We start from the raw sequence: 21,049 nt of genomic DNA, 5'->3' as shown, positions 1-21,049 counted from the left end.
TTTAGAAACAACAGGTGTTATTTATTTGCATAAAAAAGGAAAAGTCTTACACTTATTTATTTTTCAAGAGTGCAATTAATAGGTTTGCAGCTGACAAGCTGTACAAGGGGAAAAAAAACACATTATGCCATCATTGTTAAATGTACAAGACAATAAGGACAGATAAATGTATTTACATAAAAACTACTCGCACACTTGGAAGAGGCGAGGGGAAAAATATGTACAAGTCTTTTTTAAAAAGGGGGGATATAAGAAGCGAGTTGGCGCTTTTTTTTTTCTTCTCCGCCGGGTTCAGCTTCTACCTCTGCTGTGCGTCAACCTGACCATCGTCTGCTTTCAGCTGCCAGCTGATGTTACTCTGAACAAAATGTTTAAGGCCGTCATAGCCCTGAGTGAACAAATACTCCAGGTACCAAGTCCATGGCTTGGAGTGCTGAAACACACACACACAGAAACATGTCAGGTCAGATTGCAGACATCTGAAGATTTGTGTGATCAAAGATGTCTCTATTAATCTATGAAACATGACCGATGCACATCAAACTACACCTGAACTTTATTATAAATGCAGGGAAATGAAAAGGAACCTCTCATACCTTTATGGAATTGAGGTCCATGTCCTTTTTCTCCGGCCAACACTGATGAAAAGAGAACATTAATATTTATCGACAGCCAGCCTTTGTGAATCTCACAGGATCACTGCTGGATGATGCAGTTGGACCCAACCAAAAAATAAAAAAGGTGCGGATATTATTAAACTTGATGAAAAACCCCATCTCACGCTGCACTCATTAATAATAAAATCTCCTTCTGTATTAATGCATCATCTGTGAAAGATACATTAACACCACATTTAGCTGGTCTGTAAGATGAATAACCGCGGTGCCTGCTGATTCAAATTCCCTGTGCGGTATGAAAATAAGCATGGGTTTTACTGTAGCATGTAGGATTCAACCCAAATCAAAAAACAAATGCCGCGCACTCACCTTCTGGTGAAAGTTGACCGCGTAGCTCATGAAGGCGGGATGGTGGACGAGGTCGAAGCTCGACCCGTACTGTGGCACGTTACTCTTGAGAAGCAGCTCCTCTCCCAGCTGTACGCCCATCCCTGGATGAAACATTCTGGAGTTCCACAGGCAGTTGACCATGACGACGACGTAGTGGTTGAACTCACGGAAAGTCTGGCGGCTGATGTGAAAGGCCTGCTGAGAAGCACATTTCAAAAGGAGAAACTAAGAAAGTGGAGTAAGAGTATAGCCGAACTACAGAGATCTGATGCTGTGATGATTAATCTGAATACCATTTACCAAGGCTGTTTTACTTCATAAAGGCTGCCAATGACATTTTCAGGCACACATACTGGCTTGACTGACATGTACTTTCAAATTCGCAGCTCACAGTGACTGCTGTAATAAAGGACAACTTTAAGTTCACATCTGAGAAGATATTAAAGTCACCAGGTTTAAGTAGATGCTCCTAAAGAGCTTTACTATTAAATCTACAAAAGTGAATGAAGGGGCAAAACACAGAGAGAGCATCGACTAAAACATTAAAGCAGAAAATTAATGTATAATATTGTTCACATGTTCATTTTCACATAACAAAAACAATAAGCATCAATCTTTACCTCTGTCACTTTCTCTTGGCTCTTGGCTGATGTCAAGTTCACTTTGTACCTGATGAAAATAGAAGAAAAATAAATAAATAAAAGCAATGAACCAGTGGCCTCTGTGCTCATAAATCACTGCACAACAGCCAGTTCTCTATGGTCAGTCAAAACACACCGTGCAATTACGTTTTAATTTTGGAGTCACGGCTTTTTACTCTTAGCTTTGGTAAAATTATTTTAAGACCCCAGGGTGTACTCAATTAGTTAGGCTATAAGGACGTGTGTTATTAAAGCCTGGAGTTATAAATGATACTAGAATTCCACGTAAGGAAAGAATCTGGGCTTTAGGGTATTGCCCCCTGGCCTCCATCATTAATAATGCCTTAACATGCAAGTTCAATTAAGCCATTTGATTCCAATTCAGTCCCTTTATCAAATATGTATAAGCAGCATATGACATACTACATTTAGGGCATTGCTAATGTATGCATTAAGATAAGCTTATGGCAGCTTCCCATAGAGGTGCTGAGCACCCACCTGTGCATGATGTAGGCCAGTCGGTCCACGCTGACGGGGTCAGTGGCAAACAGGGCTGGGTAAAAGACTCCAGCTGGAGGCATCACTATGAGAGGGAGGCCATACTTCAGAAATGTGTCACAAACCTGCGGGAGGAGAAAAACATGTAACAAACACCCACAGAGATTAAAAACGTTAAAGCAGAGGCTCAGACATAGAATATGCATCCCCCCTGAACCTTTTAGAAAGAGTGTGCTCTGCTACAAGTTGATCTTTAAAGCTGTTCAGGGAATCTCATGTTCTGTCCCTCTACTTGCATTTTGCTAAATAAGACTGGGCTTGTGTTTTTAAGGTGTCAGACCCTACAAATACCATCATTCTGCAAGGTAGGGGTGGTGAAACATCTCGAGGATGTTTTATTTTTTGTGTCACTATATAGAGACAATAACAAATCGCAAACACAGATTATGACAAGACAGATAAAATCATTAACTCCAGCTTCTTCTTTTTTTTACCGTCTCATAGAAGTCCAGGACGAAGCTGAGGAGGAGACAGTGACAGCCTTCAAGCTGAAGGCCCACAGAGGCCAGTCGACCCACAAAGTGAATCAGCTCCATCACCGAATCCTTAAACCCCGACAGAGTCATGTTTCTGGAACACAGGGCAAAAGAGAGTCACTTTACCCAAAACGGATGTTAAATGACACCTGTGACAGCATTTAACTCATGTCCTTTGAAACTTTGTTGCAGTTTTTCATATAAAAACACAGGAATCTATCCAAAGCAGCTCACTGCAAACACAAATGACAAACACTGAATCAAACAGATACAAACACAATGCGTGATCAATGATTTCTTCAATGAGTTGTACACTGGGTAAATACCACAGGTGAACTTGGAAATGGCACTGAGTAAAATGGATCTTTCCACTGACTGAAGGCATTTATTGCAGGATTAAACAAGTGATGAAGCTCAGGCATTTAAACATAATTGACTCGTACGCCACCCTTCAGTTTGGAAGCTAGAAAATCGTTTCCCTGGATATTAAGGTGCCACTTGTTCCCAAACAAATTTCAAATAAAGGACTTGTATAAACGAGCTCAAAACCCAAAGGGAAAACATACAATAAAGACTTCCGCCTGATTTGCTTTAGCTGCCAGTGGATAACAGATGGATTCAATTCAAGATAAATAGTTGCAACATATACAAATGTCAGTTGTCTTTCAAGATTTAACGTAATCAAGAATTTTTTAACAAGTTGCAACGAGAGACTTGACATTTACCTTAATTTGCCAATAATCAAAATTAAAACTACTCTGTTTTGTCCTTGGGGAAAAGTAATTAGTCAATTAAGGCACAATAAATAAAAAGCCAACTTCTATGAGAAAGCATTTCGTGACACAAAGTACAAGTTTCAAGCATCAAGAAAGCAGGAAGCAGATGTAATTTTATAACTAGGTTATCATATTTGGCACTTTAAGTTCTCAGAACATGGGTGTCTAACCAGATACCGGCTATGTATTACATTACTTGGCCTGCAGGATGTGTCATTCACTCCCTAATAAACTTAAGCTTGAGGTCTGGCTTCTTTCTCTTTGCAGTTCTACCAATATTCACAAAATCCCATCTCAAAGCAACAGTGAAAAACTATATCATGGATATATTTTTTTTTAACTTCTAGGCTGAAAATCTATAATTCCATATCATCAGGTTGTTCTAAAGGCTCTCCAAATCTAGGATTACATTCAAAATCATTTACATACAAACCCTCGAATGATCAAATTACATCATCATATTTTAAAGACCTCTTAATAATTTCGAACTTTCCTTTCTGATAAAGCCTATAGTTACGGTTTAAACCGAACCATCCACTGCTTATACTCCTACAGGCTCAGGCGAAACTTCCCATGATGTATTGAGTGTTTTGTTTCGATACCTCTCTTTTCTTTCCTCTACGAATTTCTCACTATTGTAAGCCATTAACTTCTGTCTGCACTCTCCTGTAGTTTGTGTTTTGTTCTGTTTGCTGTTCCTGGTGTTTGTATTTTCCTCTGCCTTGTCTTCAGCTGTTGGTCGTGCTGACAGTTTTTACTTCCACGAGCAAAGCCTGTAATCCTGGAGAAGCTACGGAGAAAACAACGGGGTCTCAGAGCAGGAGCTGTTCCAGCGATCATCGTGGAGAATGTGAGGTGTTTGGACAGTACTATGGATGAGTGCGGTGAGCTGACTGAGCCCCACGGGGGAACACAGAGAGTGGAGTTTGATGTGCTTCATGGAGTGTTGCAGCGAGGCACTGACACACTCATACATCCCCGACCACAGTGTGACTGTACCTGGATTCAGGATTTTTCAGGGACATTTATCTCCAAGGTAAGAAGAAATGTGGAAGGGTTGAACTAGTGATTGAAAAGGGGAGTAGTCCTGCACATGTTACTGCACAGGAATGTTTATCTGGCTTGAGTAATGAACCACTCGCTGTTGGAAGGTGTCCATTTCACTTGCGTAGGGAATTTGTCATTACTGATGTCTGCTGTCTGAATCAACACACTGTTTGTTTCCTCCATCAGCTGATGCAGAGGTCATCCAAATGACTGAGGATGTGTTAAATGGATGTTGATAATTAATGGATCGTGACCTCTGCATCGCTTACTGGTTATGCAGCTGAACACGTTCTATAATATCTGAAACCAGGGAGGATTTTTACCTCTGCATACCACAATGCTCTCCTTAGGGAATCGTATTAGATTTCCATTTATTGGGGTCTTCACGTTTTTTTGGATTTTCTATTCAACATATCTCAGATTTTGGAATAAATCAAGTGGCTGTCCCTCCCTGAGCCCGATTCTGCTGCAGGACTCTGTCTTCCTCCCTACTTTCTACTGCATGCTAACGTCAGATTGCTAAATCATCCAGGTTTACTTCCCTTGAAGTGACTATTGCTCAGAAAACACGCTATATACATGGAACTAAATATAACTGAACAGATGTGAAACTCACATGGACGTGTGGCTGTTGAGGCTGATGTCCAGGTCGTCTTCCAGAGCATAAATGGAGTGCCAGGTCAACCACTTCAACAGCATATTGTTAAGACACTCCATCAGTCCACACTGCAGAGATACAAACACGAAAGAGAGAAAAAGAACCAATTATGCAGCATGTTAAACACTGAACTACACAAGGGCTTTGTTGTGCTGTTTTTCATTACTGCATTTTTTTTTCTAATAACTTTGAACAGTAATGGGAGCAAGTTTGATCTGTTTGTGTCTGCGAAAGAAAAGCCTACCTTGAAAAACAGCGAGGATGTGAAGAAAAGCTGCATGAGAGGCTCAAACAGAAGCCTTCTGATCTCTGAAGGGGGAGACAAAAGGTCACTATTGTACCTGACGTACAATTCAATGCGTTACAGTTCCCTACATAAAGGACAAAATGACAGCTTGCTAAGATGAGAACATGACTGTGATTTTATTCAAGTGCACGACAAGGTCAGAGAGAAAACCTGTGTTATGTAAGTGTACGTTGACAGACATAAGGAGAGAAAATTGAGCTGTGAAGAAAGACGGTCATAGAAAGCAGTGATCTGTGGAGGTAACACTCACGGGAACTTGGAACAACCGGAATGTTGCTCAGCAGGCCGAGGATCTGCGGACGGAGTAGTGAGCCGTCCCAAACATTCAGAAATTTATAGAGGAAAACCTCTGAACTGGAAAAGCCCTCCTGTTGGAGAAAATTATGATGTGAAATAAATCTTTGGCTCAGCGTTGGTACACAGCACGTATCAGGTACGCGTGTGGCGCCAGGTTAATGAGCATCAGAAATAATGACGATGTTAGTGAGCTGTGGACGTCGCTATCAGGGGCTCACCTGCAGAAAGTGCTGTGCAGACAGCAACTTGTTCAAAAACTGGAGAGCTTCTTCTGAAGTCTGACTGGGTCCTCCATCGCCACAGAATAAAAACTCTTTAAAAAATACAGTCAAAAAGGGGATTTACTGCGTGAAAAATTCAGAGCACTACAAAGAGGACAGCAGGAGATTTCAGATGCACTGCATCTTCACACGGAGACATACTCTCATATGTCTTTAAACCCTTCTGTAAAAGAATCCCTTTAACATGGCAACAAAGTTAAGTTATGTTGGGGTTCAGCTCAAGGTCAGCTCTGCTTTTCCTCTAACTTCTAGAAAGAACATGTCACAGCAGTTATGTAGTGTGTAGTGTGTGTTCCCGACTTACCTTCGTGAAAAGCGTAGCCTAACCAGAAATTGAGGCGAAGGAGGGCAGACTCATCCTGCACACAGTCCAGGTACTGCAGCGCCAGACTGGAACCCAGCAGCGAGCCCATCTGAGCAGGCAGCTGGTGGAAACACATGAAGCAAAATTATGATTAAGAAACTAAAATAACCAGAAAGACACATAAAGACAACAGGTACACAGAAGCAAACAACAAATAAACAAACACAGAAGCTGAAATAAATAAGAGTGTAAGAACCAACAGATGATCGTGTCCTTATCACAGGGTTGGCCACCAATCTAATTTTAAGCCAGTTCCTCGGTATCTGGTAATCCCCATAATGGCAGTACTGGGACACTTCTTCCACCACACTGGATAGTTTATACAGTCCCTTATTGTGGCTGAACAGCTGCCTCTCAATATGGGGACTTTGTCAATTTAATACACGAATTAGAATGAGAGAAAGACAGACTGTAAATGGACACAACTCAGCTCTTCAGTAATTATGGAGCAACTGTATCGTTAAACTGAGAAAGCACCATTCTGCTTTTGACAACAAGAGCGCCGGCCGTGAGGGAAATAATCAATGATCCTTTGTCAATGCCGTAACCGAATAGTTTTATGAGGGAAATTGATTGTACTCATCTGTCTTTCCTAACACGTGGCAAAGCACCACTCTCCCTGCCATAAACACATTTGGCACCAACGCCCTCCAAGCCTTATTGTCCACGTTTGCTTTGTGGGCAGTGAAAGAGGTGAATTTATGTAGCATGACGCATAAAACCCTGCAATCCTTTTAAAATGACTTACATTGGTTTATCAGGTCACTGAATCTGCAGGGCAAATAGACATTTATGGAGAGGCCTCTCTAAATGACCATTTGCTTTGCAACTTTGTCCAATGCATTACTCGGATACATCTCCACTAACATCCCTTGCTTTCATTACTCATAAAGGACAAATAACACGCTGATGATATCTGTAAAAATAAAAAAGCAACAGCCTGTTTAAAAAACAAATGACAAGCACTCTGCTCATGAAGTCAGTTTGTGCTCTAATATAATAAACAGCCACAGGCCACTTACGCTGTGGTTTCTCTAGGTCAAAGTTTTTAATGGCCAAGCACAACAAACTCATACAAATACAACAGTAACACAGCGCCACCCTGTGGCCCAGAGGATATATCACAATTTAAACACAGCTACTAAAGGGAAAAAAATTCTTATGGACCAGTCAGACTTGAGGTGTTGTGCCATTTTGCATCAATAACATGTCTTCTTTCCCACTTGTGAAAATAAATGCCCAAAATACACATTTAGATATTTTTACTGCACTTTCTCTGCTGTTTAAGCAAAGTAATAATGTTGGATTTTGTGTATGTAATCAAATGGTGACGCTTCAAGTGTATATTTAAGTAAAGAATTTATTTTACTAGTACATTATAATTGTATAACATTCTATAAATACTTGTACTCTGATCCAAAAATCCTCACTTCAGTAGCATATCCAAACTTTCCAATTTGATGTCTATGCGCTGAAAGTTTTTACTGAGTCCCTCAAAGCCTGCTGAACTGGTGACTTAAATGGGATTTGATCCAAGATCAGGATTTCTTGCCAATTTACACGCATAATTTAACTGGCAATGCCCAGTTTGCATATTTAAACATAAAAGAAACTTCTTAATACAAAAAAAACCACTTCTGTAATGTAAGTAGTCACCTGAGGAAGTTGGTATTTTTGTTATACGCCTGTTATGAGACCCCTTAAAAAGGACTTCTCTTTCTCTTTTGCCTTTCTTGTGAACCTGCTGTGGGGGCTCAGCATGAGATGCTGCATCTTTACATATATATTCCTTATGAAAAAGCCTGTTTAAAGCCACAGACAGCTGGAGTCCTCACGACAGAGTATTCTCTCCTGTTTTACTTCGTCCAAGTCCACTTTAAACTTGCTGCCTGGGCGCATGCATAGTTGACGAGTTATAATATCAGTTCTCCACAGATGAGTTCCTTGCACTCACTCTTCAATGAGGAAATTTACATGATAGGGACCCAAGCAGACACAAAAAGTATAAAGCCCGTTTAAGCCACAAGTTCTTGCCATCCATTCAAGTAGCCAGTGTACTTGTTCTAAAAGTGAAAAAGTAATTTTCATTATATATTCTCTTTTCTCTTAATTCCATGTTAGTAGTTTAGATCATAGATTTGTCTTTTGCTTCACTATTAGTCCATCCTGAGACCGCAGTGTTCCTTTGACAGCTGTCATCACTGCTGGTGTTTCTTGGTAGTTAGGAAGAAGGGATTCTCATTTTCCTGCTGCATCTGATTTACTGGGACACTTCAGTGGCCAACTAGAATACATTATATTCTGTTGCTGAAATGATTTACAGCTGATCTGTAAAATTGAACTAGATAAGAGGAAGCAACACAGCGAAAGATCAAGATGCCTCCCCAGTGTCGGCACTCGACAGATGCAGAACTCTGAGATTTATCACAGGAGAAATTACCTCTATACGATGCATATTTTCCAACAGCTGAGCAAAAGAGTGGAGCTCCACCAGTGGGACCATCCTTCTGCTGGAGGACTGCTCAGACTGAGCTTCTTTGTTCAGTGCAGGAATCAAAGCAGGAAATTCCAGGTGGCAGTGTTTCTAAGAAGGAAGCAGAAAGTAAAAAGCAAAGGAGTTAAAATCATGATAAACTTCTTGAATACAAATAATTATGTATCTCCTTTGACTAACAGTTCAAAACACAATGATAATGAACGGAAGGGAAAAAAGCATCAGGCAGCACAAGAAAATGTACAAAGTAATCAAGAAAATGATCTGCAGTGTACATCTGAATGAAAATATGCCAATTTTTTTTGCTGGCACAAATAAAGTACACACTGATGTGAACCTCCAACAATTGAAAAGCTGGGAAGGTACTGTCAGGCAGCAGCAGTAGCTGACGGTTGGCTACAAACCCAATAAAAGATGCATACCCTTTTTCTTGGGTTGGTTTTATCCTTGTTTGTGACCAGACTCATGCTGGAAGCGCCTTGCAAACCGTTCCTCTTCTGGACAGCAATCAATGCTGATTGCCAGGGAGAAATGTGGTTCCTAAACCCACTCTGCAACAAAAGATGAAAACCACCATGTTTGCTTTGTTTTCCAGAGAATGGTCGTATTCCAAGAGCAAGTATGTTTTAGGTACAAACCTTCATCCGTGATGGAATGGAGAGTGTCACCAGTTCAGGGCAAAACACTTTGTAAAGTGACAGTAGGTGCAGGAGGAAAGGCTGTCTTCCCTGAGAAGAAAACAATAAACAATCAGTCCCATCTTTGTACTCTGCATCACATTTTTTGTTTCTTTCATAATGAGATGCGTGACAAGGGCAACTGGAGGGTAACTGTTTATGGGAAAATTGTGCCGTTGCATTTCTGCAATTAAATTCCAAAATGATTCTCACACTGAGGAAGGAAATAATGAAATTCACTTGATTAATGACGACATCAAAACTGCAGGATGCTTACCAGTTTAGATTGTAGTTCCAGTAGCTTCCTGACTCTGAAGACTCGCACTACCGCGACAAAATGAGATGTTAAAAAACCTCAGAAAAGTGATGAGGAAAAAGGTGAAACAAAGAAGTAAACTGAAAAAAGGGAGAATAGTATTTTCATAGTATAGGGATCTGATTTCAAGGATAAAAGTATTTGGCTTACCGCTTTCCTTTTGGGTCAAAAGGTACAAGAGATGGCAGATGAAAGGACACTGAAAAATTTTGACAACATGATTAACCAATTCACACCTTTAAAACATAACTATTTATCTTGCCAGCTGTTAAAAACACAGTCCAGCTTAGTGAAAAGCGTGCCTGACAGGTGTAAATGCCATCGGATTTGTCTAAACAGTCATTTCAACCCATTATTATAAAGATCGCCAGCACTTACCAGATTTTCATCTGTGACAAAGTTGAAGATGAAGCCATAAATTGCTCGTAGCTGGTCCTTTGCATCAATCATATCAAATACAGTCAATACCCACTTTATGAAAAGAACCTGCATGGAAGAGAAGTAAATTTGATGGTCGTTAATGTCACACTCTTATCAAATAGAACAATGAAATTATGTCTTCAGTGTGACCCCAGGAATAAACAAGGCATAAAACTAAACAAGTCTGAACTTCAAAAGACACCAGAAGAACTTCAGAAGTGGAGTATTTGAGCCTGAGTTGTATTTTATTTTGGAAATTGGCTGGTATCGCTTAACTGCTCCTACGTCTCACTTCCTGCGCTTTTCAGCTGCTCTTTGGAATCCCAAAATATACCTTGTGCTAATTTTAGTGTGGCAGAGCTGAAAAGTTGGACTTGGTGGATTTACAATCATTATACTAAACAGACACGACTGGAGCTCAAACAGAGCTGCAACACAGCCAGACTCACGCGTTCCCTGGACAAATATTCCTCCAGACAATAATTAATGAACAGAAAATGAGAAGAAGCTTTAGGCACATCAAACAAAGTTTTACTGCCCCAAAAGTTAACTGAATCCCTAAAGAAGGATTGGAAGTTATAATATTTCCTTTAGTGCAAATATTTTACGTGCACTTACTTGAGTGCTGATGGGCATCTTGCCAACGCTGAGCCAAACCACTGCTCGAACAACAGCCTCCTGTGGCACCACAGAGGCAGGAATCAGACACTTGAGCACCCGGACACATGGAGAAGTCCCTGCACAGAAAATTCAGAGCAAAATTTATCAAAAGAAACCTTAAAGAGTGCAGAACGACGTAATATCAAAGACATTACCACACATTTTTCCACACTGTCCAAATGACTGTACAATTAAAAGAATGAAACTCACATCACATCGATTAGAAATAATAATTCTTTATATTGTATAAACTATACAATTAATATTATATTACTATATAGATCTTTTCACAATATTATATTGTGGAAGACTACAATAGATCTGTTGTGCTTATGCTCTCTTTTGCTATTGACAGTACAAAGACTGGCAGGCTTGGTGAATTGTTGTTTTCAAATCAGTTAAGTGTGAAAAGTGTAACAAAAAAGTACATTTGCCAGGTCCTCAATCTGACAGACTCCTGCTCTCTACAATTCTGTTACACAAGCCCATCCTTCCTGCTGGAAATTCCCCAATTTACCCAGTTTGAGGCTGATGCAAAGACAGTCTTACCCATACGGAGGCTCATGGCAAACTCCAGCATAATAGAAACTGCTTCTGGGGGAAGTCCCTGACTATAGGCCACCTTTTCCACTTGCACCAGGTTCTTCTCCAGCTCATCATTCCCCAGAACAGGAGTCCCTGCTTCAACTACACGGAGGAGAGGTGACATTGTATTAAAGTGTGTACATTTATATAAATGGAAAAAAACACTGATATTTCCTAAGAGACTTCAGGAAAGACATGATTCTAAATTGCCCATAAGTGTGAATGTGAGTATGAAAGGTTGTCCGTCTCCATGCGTTAGCCATGCGACAGACTGTCGATCTGTCCAGGGTGTACCCTGCCTCTCGCCCTATTGTAGCTGGGATAGGCTCCAGCCTACCCTCATAAGGACCAGCGGAAGAGAATGGATAGATGGATGTAAACAGTTTTATGTAAAGAAGTGACTTGCAGGGCCTTAAAATGGAATGTGTTAATGAGCTGAGAAGCAAACAAAACAAAACAGTTTCACACACTAGAATAAGTCAGCAACTTTGATATCGGATGACAGGGTATGAGCTGATATAAACAGTTTGCTTCATCACACCCCCCCTCCCCCCAGAAAAACAGTTTATTACATGTTTACTCACTGCAACATAAAAACTGTCTGTTTTCGCAATTTAGCTCAGTGTTAAATCCATCATCAAATATTCACGCATTTGCTGGCTTCTCATTAAGAATAACAAAAACAGACCACAGCGCTGCTGTCATCTAGAGTCAAATCACAGAAATAATTTAGACTTTTCCTGGTTACAAGGACATTGGGGGTTATTTAGATACAACACAGCTCCAGGGTGAAAATATTTGTCAGATTAGTTAAAAGTAATAACAAATTAGTTGGCTGATGCTAGACAATGTTTGATGCTTTATTGCTTACATGCTAAAGTATTTAATCAGAAGGTGTGTGGTACATTCCTTTTTCTGCATTTTCAAGAAAATAACAAAAAATACATTAAAAATGTGAAGACAAAAACAACTAAAATGATCTAAAATAAAACATCCAAGTGATGTCAGTCTCTTGAATCATTTCATCCTTGAATCCTTTTATGCCAAGTTAATTAATTAATGCATCCAATGCCTTTTAAGATGTTTAATAAGTTGCAGGAACCAGGGTCACTGTAGGCAAGTAATTCAGGAATGCATCACTAACAGTGCCTTTAACCACTTCATCACTAGCACTAAATAGAACTAACATAAAATAACAAGAATAAGAACACAGATGGTGAAGATATGGAAGAGAATCCTGGATGAATAATTAACTCATATCTAAATATTTATGAGAGATACTAATTTCTGGAGGGAAAAATAAAACAAAGAGTCAAAAGAGCACAATTAAAGAAATATAAAGACTCTTGAAAATCACATGAGATGGTTCAAAATTCAATACAACACAGTTTTTCAGGCCTGTTTTCATGCACCACAAATGTTCAAAGTCATGCAAAAACCAAATCATTGGAAATCCACTTGTACTGGAAAGAACTGCAGCTCCACATATTCTTTCTGGTTAAGAAACGCTACACTAATGTCTAATCGGCTAAAAGACTATAATAAAGGTTGTGCTCAATTATTAAAAATGATGAAGTTAATCAAATTTCTGACATGTAGTAAAGCATAATGCAGTGTGTTGAAAGCCTTTTTACCCAGTTAAAGTTACTTGTGACTGCCGTAGGTCTATACTTTCCTGTTCATGTAAATACTGGAATGTTTGTGTTTTCAATGCTGGCTTAATACTAGGTCTGACAGAAGATTGCTTACCTGCTTGTTTAAAAATAATGATGATGATTACCCGTCAGTAACTACAAGTTACATCACCACTCCATTGACTGCAAGTGATATTTTAGTTGAATATTTACATCTTAGGTTGTTTAAAATTACTATAAGACTCTTCTAACCACCTATTTGAAGGAAATCCTCCACATAAGTCAACAGATTTCGAAATACTTAGTTCAAAAGAAAGCTGTCAATCTACTATATTTGTCTGGGTTATTGATTTAATGCATTAACCCTGTAGCAAACTGGTGGTCTGTCCAGGGTGTACCACACCTGTCACCTTATGACACCAGGGATAGGCTTCAGGCCCCGTGACAATGAATTGGGTAAGCAGACGATAAATCGATAGATGCCCCGATGGATGGTTGGTTTAACCACATAAATCTTTTAGAACAAATTAATCTATGTTTTCACTGAGACTGTAAGAATAATAGCCCTGTGATACAGTTGTGAGTCACTCGCTGTCAGCTATGACACGGAAAGGGGCAAGTTGTTAAGGAAATGATTGGATGAGATGGATAGTAAGAGTGACTATTTTTCCATCTCAATTCAGCGAAACCTCTCAGGTCATGTATCAACTTTTCGTCCATGATTTCAGGATGAATCCAAGTCGCTTCAAAAATCCTAAAGCTCTACTACAAATGCTCCCTTTTACATATGTTAACATAAAATATTAGAAGCGCTTTAAAATATGCAGAATTCCAAAGCCCACTGTGATCCCAGTAAGTAAGACAATCACCTTTCTGGCAACCTCCTTAAAAACTGAACTGCAGGAGATTCATAAAAGTGGAAAATATTCCAGAGCTGTATTACCTGATTAGACAACACGCGTACCCTAATAAAGAACTATATGTGCACCACATATAAACATCAAGGCCATCTTCATTGACATGAGCAGCAGTCAATTAACTTCTAAATATGGCATAACTACACCTAACCAAAATCTGCTTAGGGGAAGTGGGAAGACGTTTTTTCAAAATAAAGGATTAGATTATATTACTTCAAAACATACAGTAACAAACTTTGGGTGATGAGTAGACTTTAATCAAATCCAGTGAAATACATATTTTAATTTGTTTAGCTCACAACGACTATGACTGACTTAAAATTGCTTGAAGTAGAGCTTCGAGATAATACGAGTCCCATAGACGTATTAGAGTATTTTCCTCATTCTTTCTTGTTTTAAAAGAATATCCATGCAATCAAGTGAGAGGTTTAAGCGAGCTTGCTGACCCCTTTGTGTTTTGGCACGACACAATGCCTGTTACCTAATAGCCAAAGACGCTGATATTTTGGCTTCCCCGGGGTTCCAATGCTAATACAGGGGAGGCGTATGCTAGCTAGCTGCGTTACACGCCACATTAAATACAAAAGTAACGAAATCATACACTTTTTTTTCAGGCCTCGTTGGATTTTCTCCATCTGTTTTCTGCTGAGGTTAAACACTGTATAGTTAGAAACAGTAAGGCCACAGCCTGTTGTTGGGTGGAGGTTTATATTTAGACGTACCGTCAGAGAAGTATTTCAGAGCTAAAACAAACGGGTCCTCCGCCTCGTTCTTCCTCCTCTCCTTTTCTGCAACTCTTAAACTTCTGTTACCGCTCCGATTGGACGCAGATTGGTCGTTTACAGACGATTGGTCTGAATCCGACAGATTTTGCGTTGCTGCCATCTCTACATTGCCAAAACTTAAAAACACGGTAACCCCCTTCGTCTTCGGCCATTCAAACAAAACTCAAATCATCCGCGCGACCGTTTGCCCTGCGCTTGCGCAGTCTGGGCTTCCCGTTCTGTTGCTTCGCGGGAGTTGTAGTCCTTTCGTCTTCCACCTCGCTGAGTGCCCATCGTTATTCTGTGCCTCATAGTCACTGGTGTAGATTTGTTCTTCATAATAAATGTTTTACATTTTTAATAAAGTGATGAACAGAATACAAAGGGACCGGTCAGATATCTTAAACACTCTGTGAACAAAGAAGCTGACACTCTAAAATTACTCAGGTATCTATGGGTTGCATTTATTTAAGAGCCGCAGGCCTAAAAAAACTGGACCCTATTTTGAGAAAGCAAAAATAATGCTGTGTGTTTACCCTAACTGTATGCATAGCAAGCCACTACTGCTCACTCTGTTTTCAATCCGTTATATGTTTGTAAAGCACATTTTTTGTGAAAATGCAGTTTACATTCATATGACACTTATAAAGAACTACAAATTACAGATTAATTACAGATAATGAATTTAAGGAGGGTTAGAAGCCTTCATATCAACCTAGAAATAGCTGATATATAGGCTATATCAGTCTTTTAATTTACTTTGGTGCTCACAGCAAAAAATTTCACTTCATTAATGAAGTTACATTTTAGCACCTCATATCTTGCCAGCCATTGTTGAATCCTGTAGCCTTCAAACGCTTTGTCCAAAATTAAATACCAACACTTCTGAGTCTTCCTACATATAGACGCCAGATCCTTAGTCGAATGCAGTCTACAGTGGGAGGACAATATCCCAGATGTATACAATCTTTTTTTTTTGTAGAACAAAGCTATTTTAATGCCCTTCTTGACTCAACTCCAGAGGGATTTATTTCTCCTCCCTGTATCAAACTTGGCATCTTTTGATTGTTTTAGGCAAATCTGTAAACCATTACACTATAGATCATCTCACATATATTCTGTGGCATAATTTCCATGGAATATTGATGCTTAACTAATTAATGTAACAGCCATATTGGACTTTATGGATTGGTTAGAATATTTTTGATAACTCGCCCTTTTTCCAGTCTTTTTCCAAAACTGGCACAGAAAATCTTCAGATCAAGCCTTGCAGAAATCAGCCTTGTCAGGTGGATTTTTTTTTTTTTTTTAATCTGTCATTTACAATTTAAATCAAAAGCACAGTCGACAAACATCAAGTGGGACTTTGTATGAGCTTTTGGAACAAAGATCACAGCTCATCCCAAAATATCAACGTGGCAACCACGATAACAGCTTGTGAAAGTGTGGTGCTTCAGTGCCTCCTTATTTATCCCCTTTAGAAAAACATCTTTTGCAAGAGAAAATAATGCCCTCCTGTAATTCAGCAGCAAAACCCAAAATATTATGTTTATCCTGAATTTTTTTCCCCATAGTTATATGTAGCTATGTTAGTAAATATGCCTCTAAAAGACATGTCCATATCTAAGAACACGCAGGGCAAAGGATCTAAGATGCCTATGCCATTTTGCAGGGATTGAATTAGTTTTCCAGAGATCATATTATATTTCATTTACCTAATATTTTCTTCAGTATGCCAGAAATCTCAGCTACAACTCACAAACAAATTTCTCTTTTCATGTGGACAAAGCTGTTCTGCAAACATCTGTCAAAATTTGCCCTTTGGGGAATGCATAATGCATGATTTTTAAAGCGTGTCTTCTTCTTATAACTTTCATCCAAACTGTAACAAATATCCCATCCAGCTTTCATGCTCAGCAGGAGGAAAAATGGCTTAAGACAAACAACCATCAGAGCCAGTCTGTACAGTGAGCCTGTTTGATTGTTGCTCATATGAGGGCTTTTTTTATTTTGCTGTGTCAGACACAGCTTTGAGTTTAGGCCATCAGGAGTCATCTTATGAGAAAATTCACGTAAACAAAACACGGTGCGAAAGTCAGTCCCTTCTGACAATAATAACTTAATGCCAGCCTGAGTTAAGCAGCATTTTATAATAAACCAATCTATGTGCAATGGACAGAATAAAATGACCAAGACTTCTCTTGCAGAGCTGTTGCACACAGTACTTTTTTAGGTAGTATGTAGGATATGTGCTAATATGAAGGAATTACTTTGACAGGGACTGGCTGAAGTTATATAACAAGGCAAAGGGGGGGGGGCAGCAGCTCGTGATTCATATTTAAGGTATTTTTAGTTAACTTTAATGGAATGAAATGCACTAGTCAGGCTGAGCTCCAATTCTTTATTTTAAGTATATCATTTACAGAAATATTGTGAGTCTCAAAATTGACAGTATTTTCAACCGCAGTAGGAATTATTTTCATATCTTTAGAGAAGAAGAAACAAACCCGTGATTAGAATTTAAGACTTCCAACTGTGAATTACAAATGGTAAAATTGAGTTTCAATGAGAAAATACTCTTCTGATTTGGTTGTGTTCTGCAGTACAAGCAGGCTGCCGACGTCTGAGGCAGCGAGCACCATCATTCCCAGCTAAACAACTTCAGTGTAATAACAGAACTGAAAGGATGATATTCAGCTTATTTTACTTTGAGAAGATTTCATGCGTACTTCTGCAAAAGTCTACTGAGATGAAAAATGAAAAAGGATTTATAGGTTGTTTTTTTAACTGAAGGAGTCACTGGGTAACACTGCATCAACATCAGACCTGGATATGTAAGACGAATTAAAAAAGTACAGCAAGTCCAAAATTCCCCTTATCAGTGCCTTTTTTAGTTTAAACTCTGTAAATTTGACCAAATTAAACATGCTTGAAATTCATCATTAACCTCTCCTACCTACAATATAAAAACAAATTAGAAAGAAAAACAACAAAGATTCTTCAATGAAAAACAGCATTCTCAAATCAACCTAAAACATAACAGAGATTCTTAGTAGAGTAAAACATTGAACACAGTGTAGGACTGAAATAAATAGGGAAACAGGGATGGATAAACGTGACAATGAGCTGAGCTCATCAGTTTCCAAAGGTACGATTGTCCACGGTTATGTAGAGGATGGATGGGTCAGGAGTTCTCAGTTTCACAGTAAGAGTGTAGAGGAGTAGGTGAGAGTCATCAGTCAGCAGCTGGATGGGACAGAGGATGTGTGTGTGTGTGTGTAGTATTATTACTAGGAGTGAATGTTTCCTTCAAAATTTGAATGACTACAATCCATAGACCAAGAGGAAAGACCTTAAGACTGCTTGACCTTGTTCTTTTCCTGATCGTTGATGTGCTGTTCCTCTCTGCTGTCCTCTCTTTCTGGCCGGTCATCACTCTGGCGAGCAATGAGCAATCGGCAGGTGAGCAGAATACCAAAGACTAGAGCGTGGGCGTACCGTTTCAGGGGGTCTCCTACTAGCTGGTGAAAGAAGAGCACAGCCAGCATGACAAGCAGCAGCAAGAAGTTGGCTACGTCCTTCGGCCGGCCTGGTACAAGGGTGAGAACCACCCCACAGCCCACCTCCAGAGAGCCAATGATCTTACGTAGCAGGACTGAGCTGATCCCGATCTTCTTCAGGCCCGGCAATGCTTTGGCATAACTCTTGTATGCCCTTTTCTAGAAAGAAAAAAAGAAATCTTCATGAATACCTATAGTGTGTAACTTTGGCCTACAGGCTGCTATGAATGTCCTTTAGTGAGGCCATGTAAGGACCAGGTGGAGTCACCACACTCAGGTCAGCAGGTACAACATCTAGATGACAGTTTATCATCACTGTGGCTGCACAATGACTCTCCAGCCTATTGCTCACTGCTCAAGAAAACCTGCAAACTCATCCAATTATGATATTCAGTGAGCTTGGGAATGCAGTAATTAAACCAACAGGCATGCCATCGATGATCTTCCACAGGATAGTTCAACATCAGCACCCGCAGGTGCATCTCACAGAAATTGCTCGAATGCGCCACCATTGCTCTCCAACTGCTAAGTTGCTTCTCTATCTATCTTATCTATCCATCCATCCATGGGAGCTACAAGACATTTTAGGTTATAAAGGCCAATCTCTCACTTCCAAAACTGTTAATTATCCCGCATGCTTCTTTGTATCTTTAAGCTGAATTACAGCATGTTTTAAGAAGAAAGAAAAAGGAAGTGCTTTCATTCATTCATTATTCATCCATACTCAGCTAAGGATAGGCCCGTTTTAAACTATTTTATGTATGCTATCTGTTTAAATGATGTTACAGGGATGACTGCTAAAATAATTTGAGTCTTATCCTAAAACACGGTGGCTTAGCATGCGTGCTAAAAGTATTGTTGCAGGCAATAATAGCAGGTCATTTGTATAACCGTACAGGACTCTCCACTGGGAAAACAAGCAACAGACAGGCCTATTAAAAGAGCAACTCAGCATCTAAAACACTCATTTTCCCGTCCTTTTACTATTTAGGTCAGCTTCCCTACACATTGAGTCTGTAGTCACCGCAGAACAATGGCCTTTACCCCCCCCCCCAAAGATGCGGACACTTCACGGGTAAGACTCAACGCTACTCACCATTTCGTCGTATGCATCTTTGCTTAGTCTCGGGGTGAGCTTAATGGTCCCCATAAACACGAAAAATAAACCCAGAGCAAAAGAAAGAGCCACAATGGTTATTGTCCTTGGTGAAGCCATTTTTCATTACCGTGCATGCGGCCGGGCGCTTCCCGCTGAGCTGAATGAAAGTCGGAACGTTTCCCAGTGAAGATGCGCGAGGGGGATGGGCTTCTGGATCTACCATAAAAATGGCGACCGGGGTCCCTGCCTGCTCCGCATCCAGCAGCAGCAGGAAGGGAGCTGCTGGATGCGGAGCAGGCAGAAGACCTACTTCTCATCTTAGTTTAAGAATAAGATTAAAGGGAAGGGACACACATCCTACGTGAAACACTCATAGTGCTGAATTATGGCATTAGCTCACAGCCAAGATAAAAGCTCTGGGTTCAAGTTGCTTAACAACAACTTTATATATGAGTTTTGTGCCTCTCTGCGATTTTAACGAAAAGAGGTAACATATAAAACCCACTTCTGTGCTACATGCTGAGAAAATGTTTGCATGCATTATCATGGGCATGAATGACATGGTAATTTTGTGCTTTCAATTATTTCCAGAGTGTGAATGGTTATGCAGCATGCGCCTTTAATGATTTTAAAACACAACAAATGGGTGCACAGATTTGAAGTGGCTCAAATGTAAATCTGCATCACCACTAATATTTGCTTGAATGTCCCTTAATAAGTTGCACCTCAACTAGATGCTTGTGGGAGCCATCAACTAGCCTCTGACATAGTTCTGGTTGGATATTTAACCACTCCTCTTGGGAGAATTTGAAGTTTATTTAAATTGGTGGGTTTCCTGGCATGGGCCCAGCTTTTAAGTGCAGTCCACAAATTCAGTAGGGTTTAACAGGGTTCAGGTTGAGAAGCTTAAAGTTGGCCTGCTTTATCCATTCCAAATCCATCCTCCAAATTTCAGTCGAGCTTGAAGATGTAGCAGGGGCTTCTTTCATGGTTGGCACCCTCTCAGCCCATGGTGAAGAATACCTTGCTTCACTGTCAATAGTGACACTGGTGTTCCAGCAATTTCCATTTCATAACAGGCTTGAGCCTTGCTGGTCGCTGGGTTGCTCCTGAATATCCTGACAAATTTTCTCTCATATCTGGGTGCCAGATGTTCTTCCTGACCTTGGTGAAGGTCACATCTAAAGGACTTATACAATTGTACATCTTTTTGGTGACTGCTGAGGTCTTTGTAGTCCAGGACAGACCAGCATAAGCCCTCACAGTCACCACTGATGTAGACGGGGAGCTGGTCTGCACTGACATCTTCCTGATGTCAAAGATGATTTGCTTTGTTTTCCTGGTGTTCAGTGTCAGGTTGTTTGCTGAAATCCAAACTAACAATTTCAGGATCTTATCTCTTTTGGTAGACTTGTCACTATCTGAGATGTGTCCACAAACTGTGTTATCATTTGGTAATGTGCTGATGGTGTTACTGGTATAGGCTGGACTGCAGTCATGGGTGTAAAGAG

At 39.9% G+C, this 21,049-nt stretch overlaps 2 protein-coding genes across 3 annotated transcripts; both read right to left on the bottom strand.

Annotated features, from left to right (window-relative positions):
• Window positions 1-55: 55 nt before the first annotated feature.
• cenpi (centromere protein I) lies at window positions 56-17,167 on the bottom strand. 2 transcript variants are annotated; one of them, XM_005913188.3, is made up of 20 exons: window positions 14,838-17,167; window positions 11,529-11,666; window positions 10,938-11,056; window positions 10,278-10,385; window positions 10,050-10,098; window positions 9,861-9,907; window positions 9,545-9,634; window positions 9,329-9,457; window positions 8,853-8,996; window positions 6,353-6,473; window positions 5,986-6,080; window positions 5,721-5,838; window positions 5,408-5,472; window positions 5,122-5,231; window positions 2,641-2,776; window positions 2,147-2,271; window positions 1,628-1,676; window positions 987-1,205; window positions 597-638; window positions 56-433 (listed from the first exon to the last, which is right to left on the bottom strand). In XM_005913188.3, the coding sequence occupies exons 1-20, from the start codon at window positions 14,998-15,000 to the stop codon at window positions 299-301; spliced, it is 2,202 nt and encodes a 733-aa protein (XP_005913250.1). In that variant the 5' UTR covers window positions 15,001-17,167; the 3' UTR covers window positions 56-298. The 2 variants fall into 2 exon arrangements, with proteins under 2 accessions (XP_005913250.1, XP_005913251.1); XM_005913189.3 differs by having other exon boundaries at window positions 987-1,202.
• A 93-nt stretch (window positions 17,168-17,260) lies between these two features.
• tmem35 (transmembrane protein 35) lies at window positions 17,261-19,809 on the bottom strand. Its single transcript, XM_005913186.3, has 2 exons — window positions 19,536-19,809; window positions 17,261-18,598 (listed from the first exon to the last, which is right to left on the bottom strand). Exons 1-2 carry the CDS (start codon window positions 19,653-19,655, stop codon window positions 18,233-18,235), a joined length of 486 nt encoding a protein of 161 aa, XP_005913248.1. The 5' UTR covers window positions 19,656-19,809; the 3' UTR covers window positions 17,261-18,232.
• Window positions 19,810-21,049: the final 1,240 nt, after the last annotated feature.

The sequence above is a fragment of the Haplochromis burtoni genome, unplaced genomic scaffold (assembly GCF_018398535.1).
Source record: "Haplochromis burtoni strain Fernald_Lab_line unplaced genomic scaffold, NCSU_Asbu1 Contig_4, whole genome shotgun sequence".
NCBI lineage: Eukaryota > Metazoa > Chordata > Actinopteri > Cichliformes > Cichlidae > Haplochromis > Haplochromis burtoni.
This window is presented reverse-complemented; position numbering and strand designations above follow the sequence as displayed.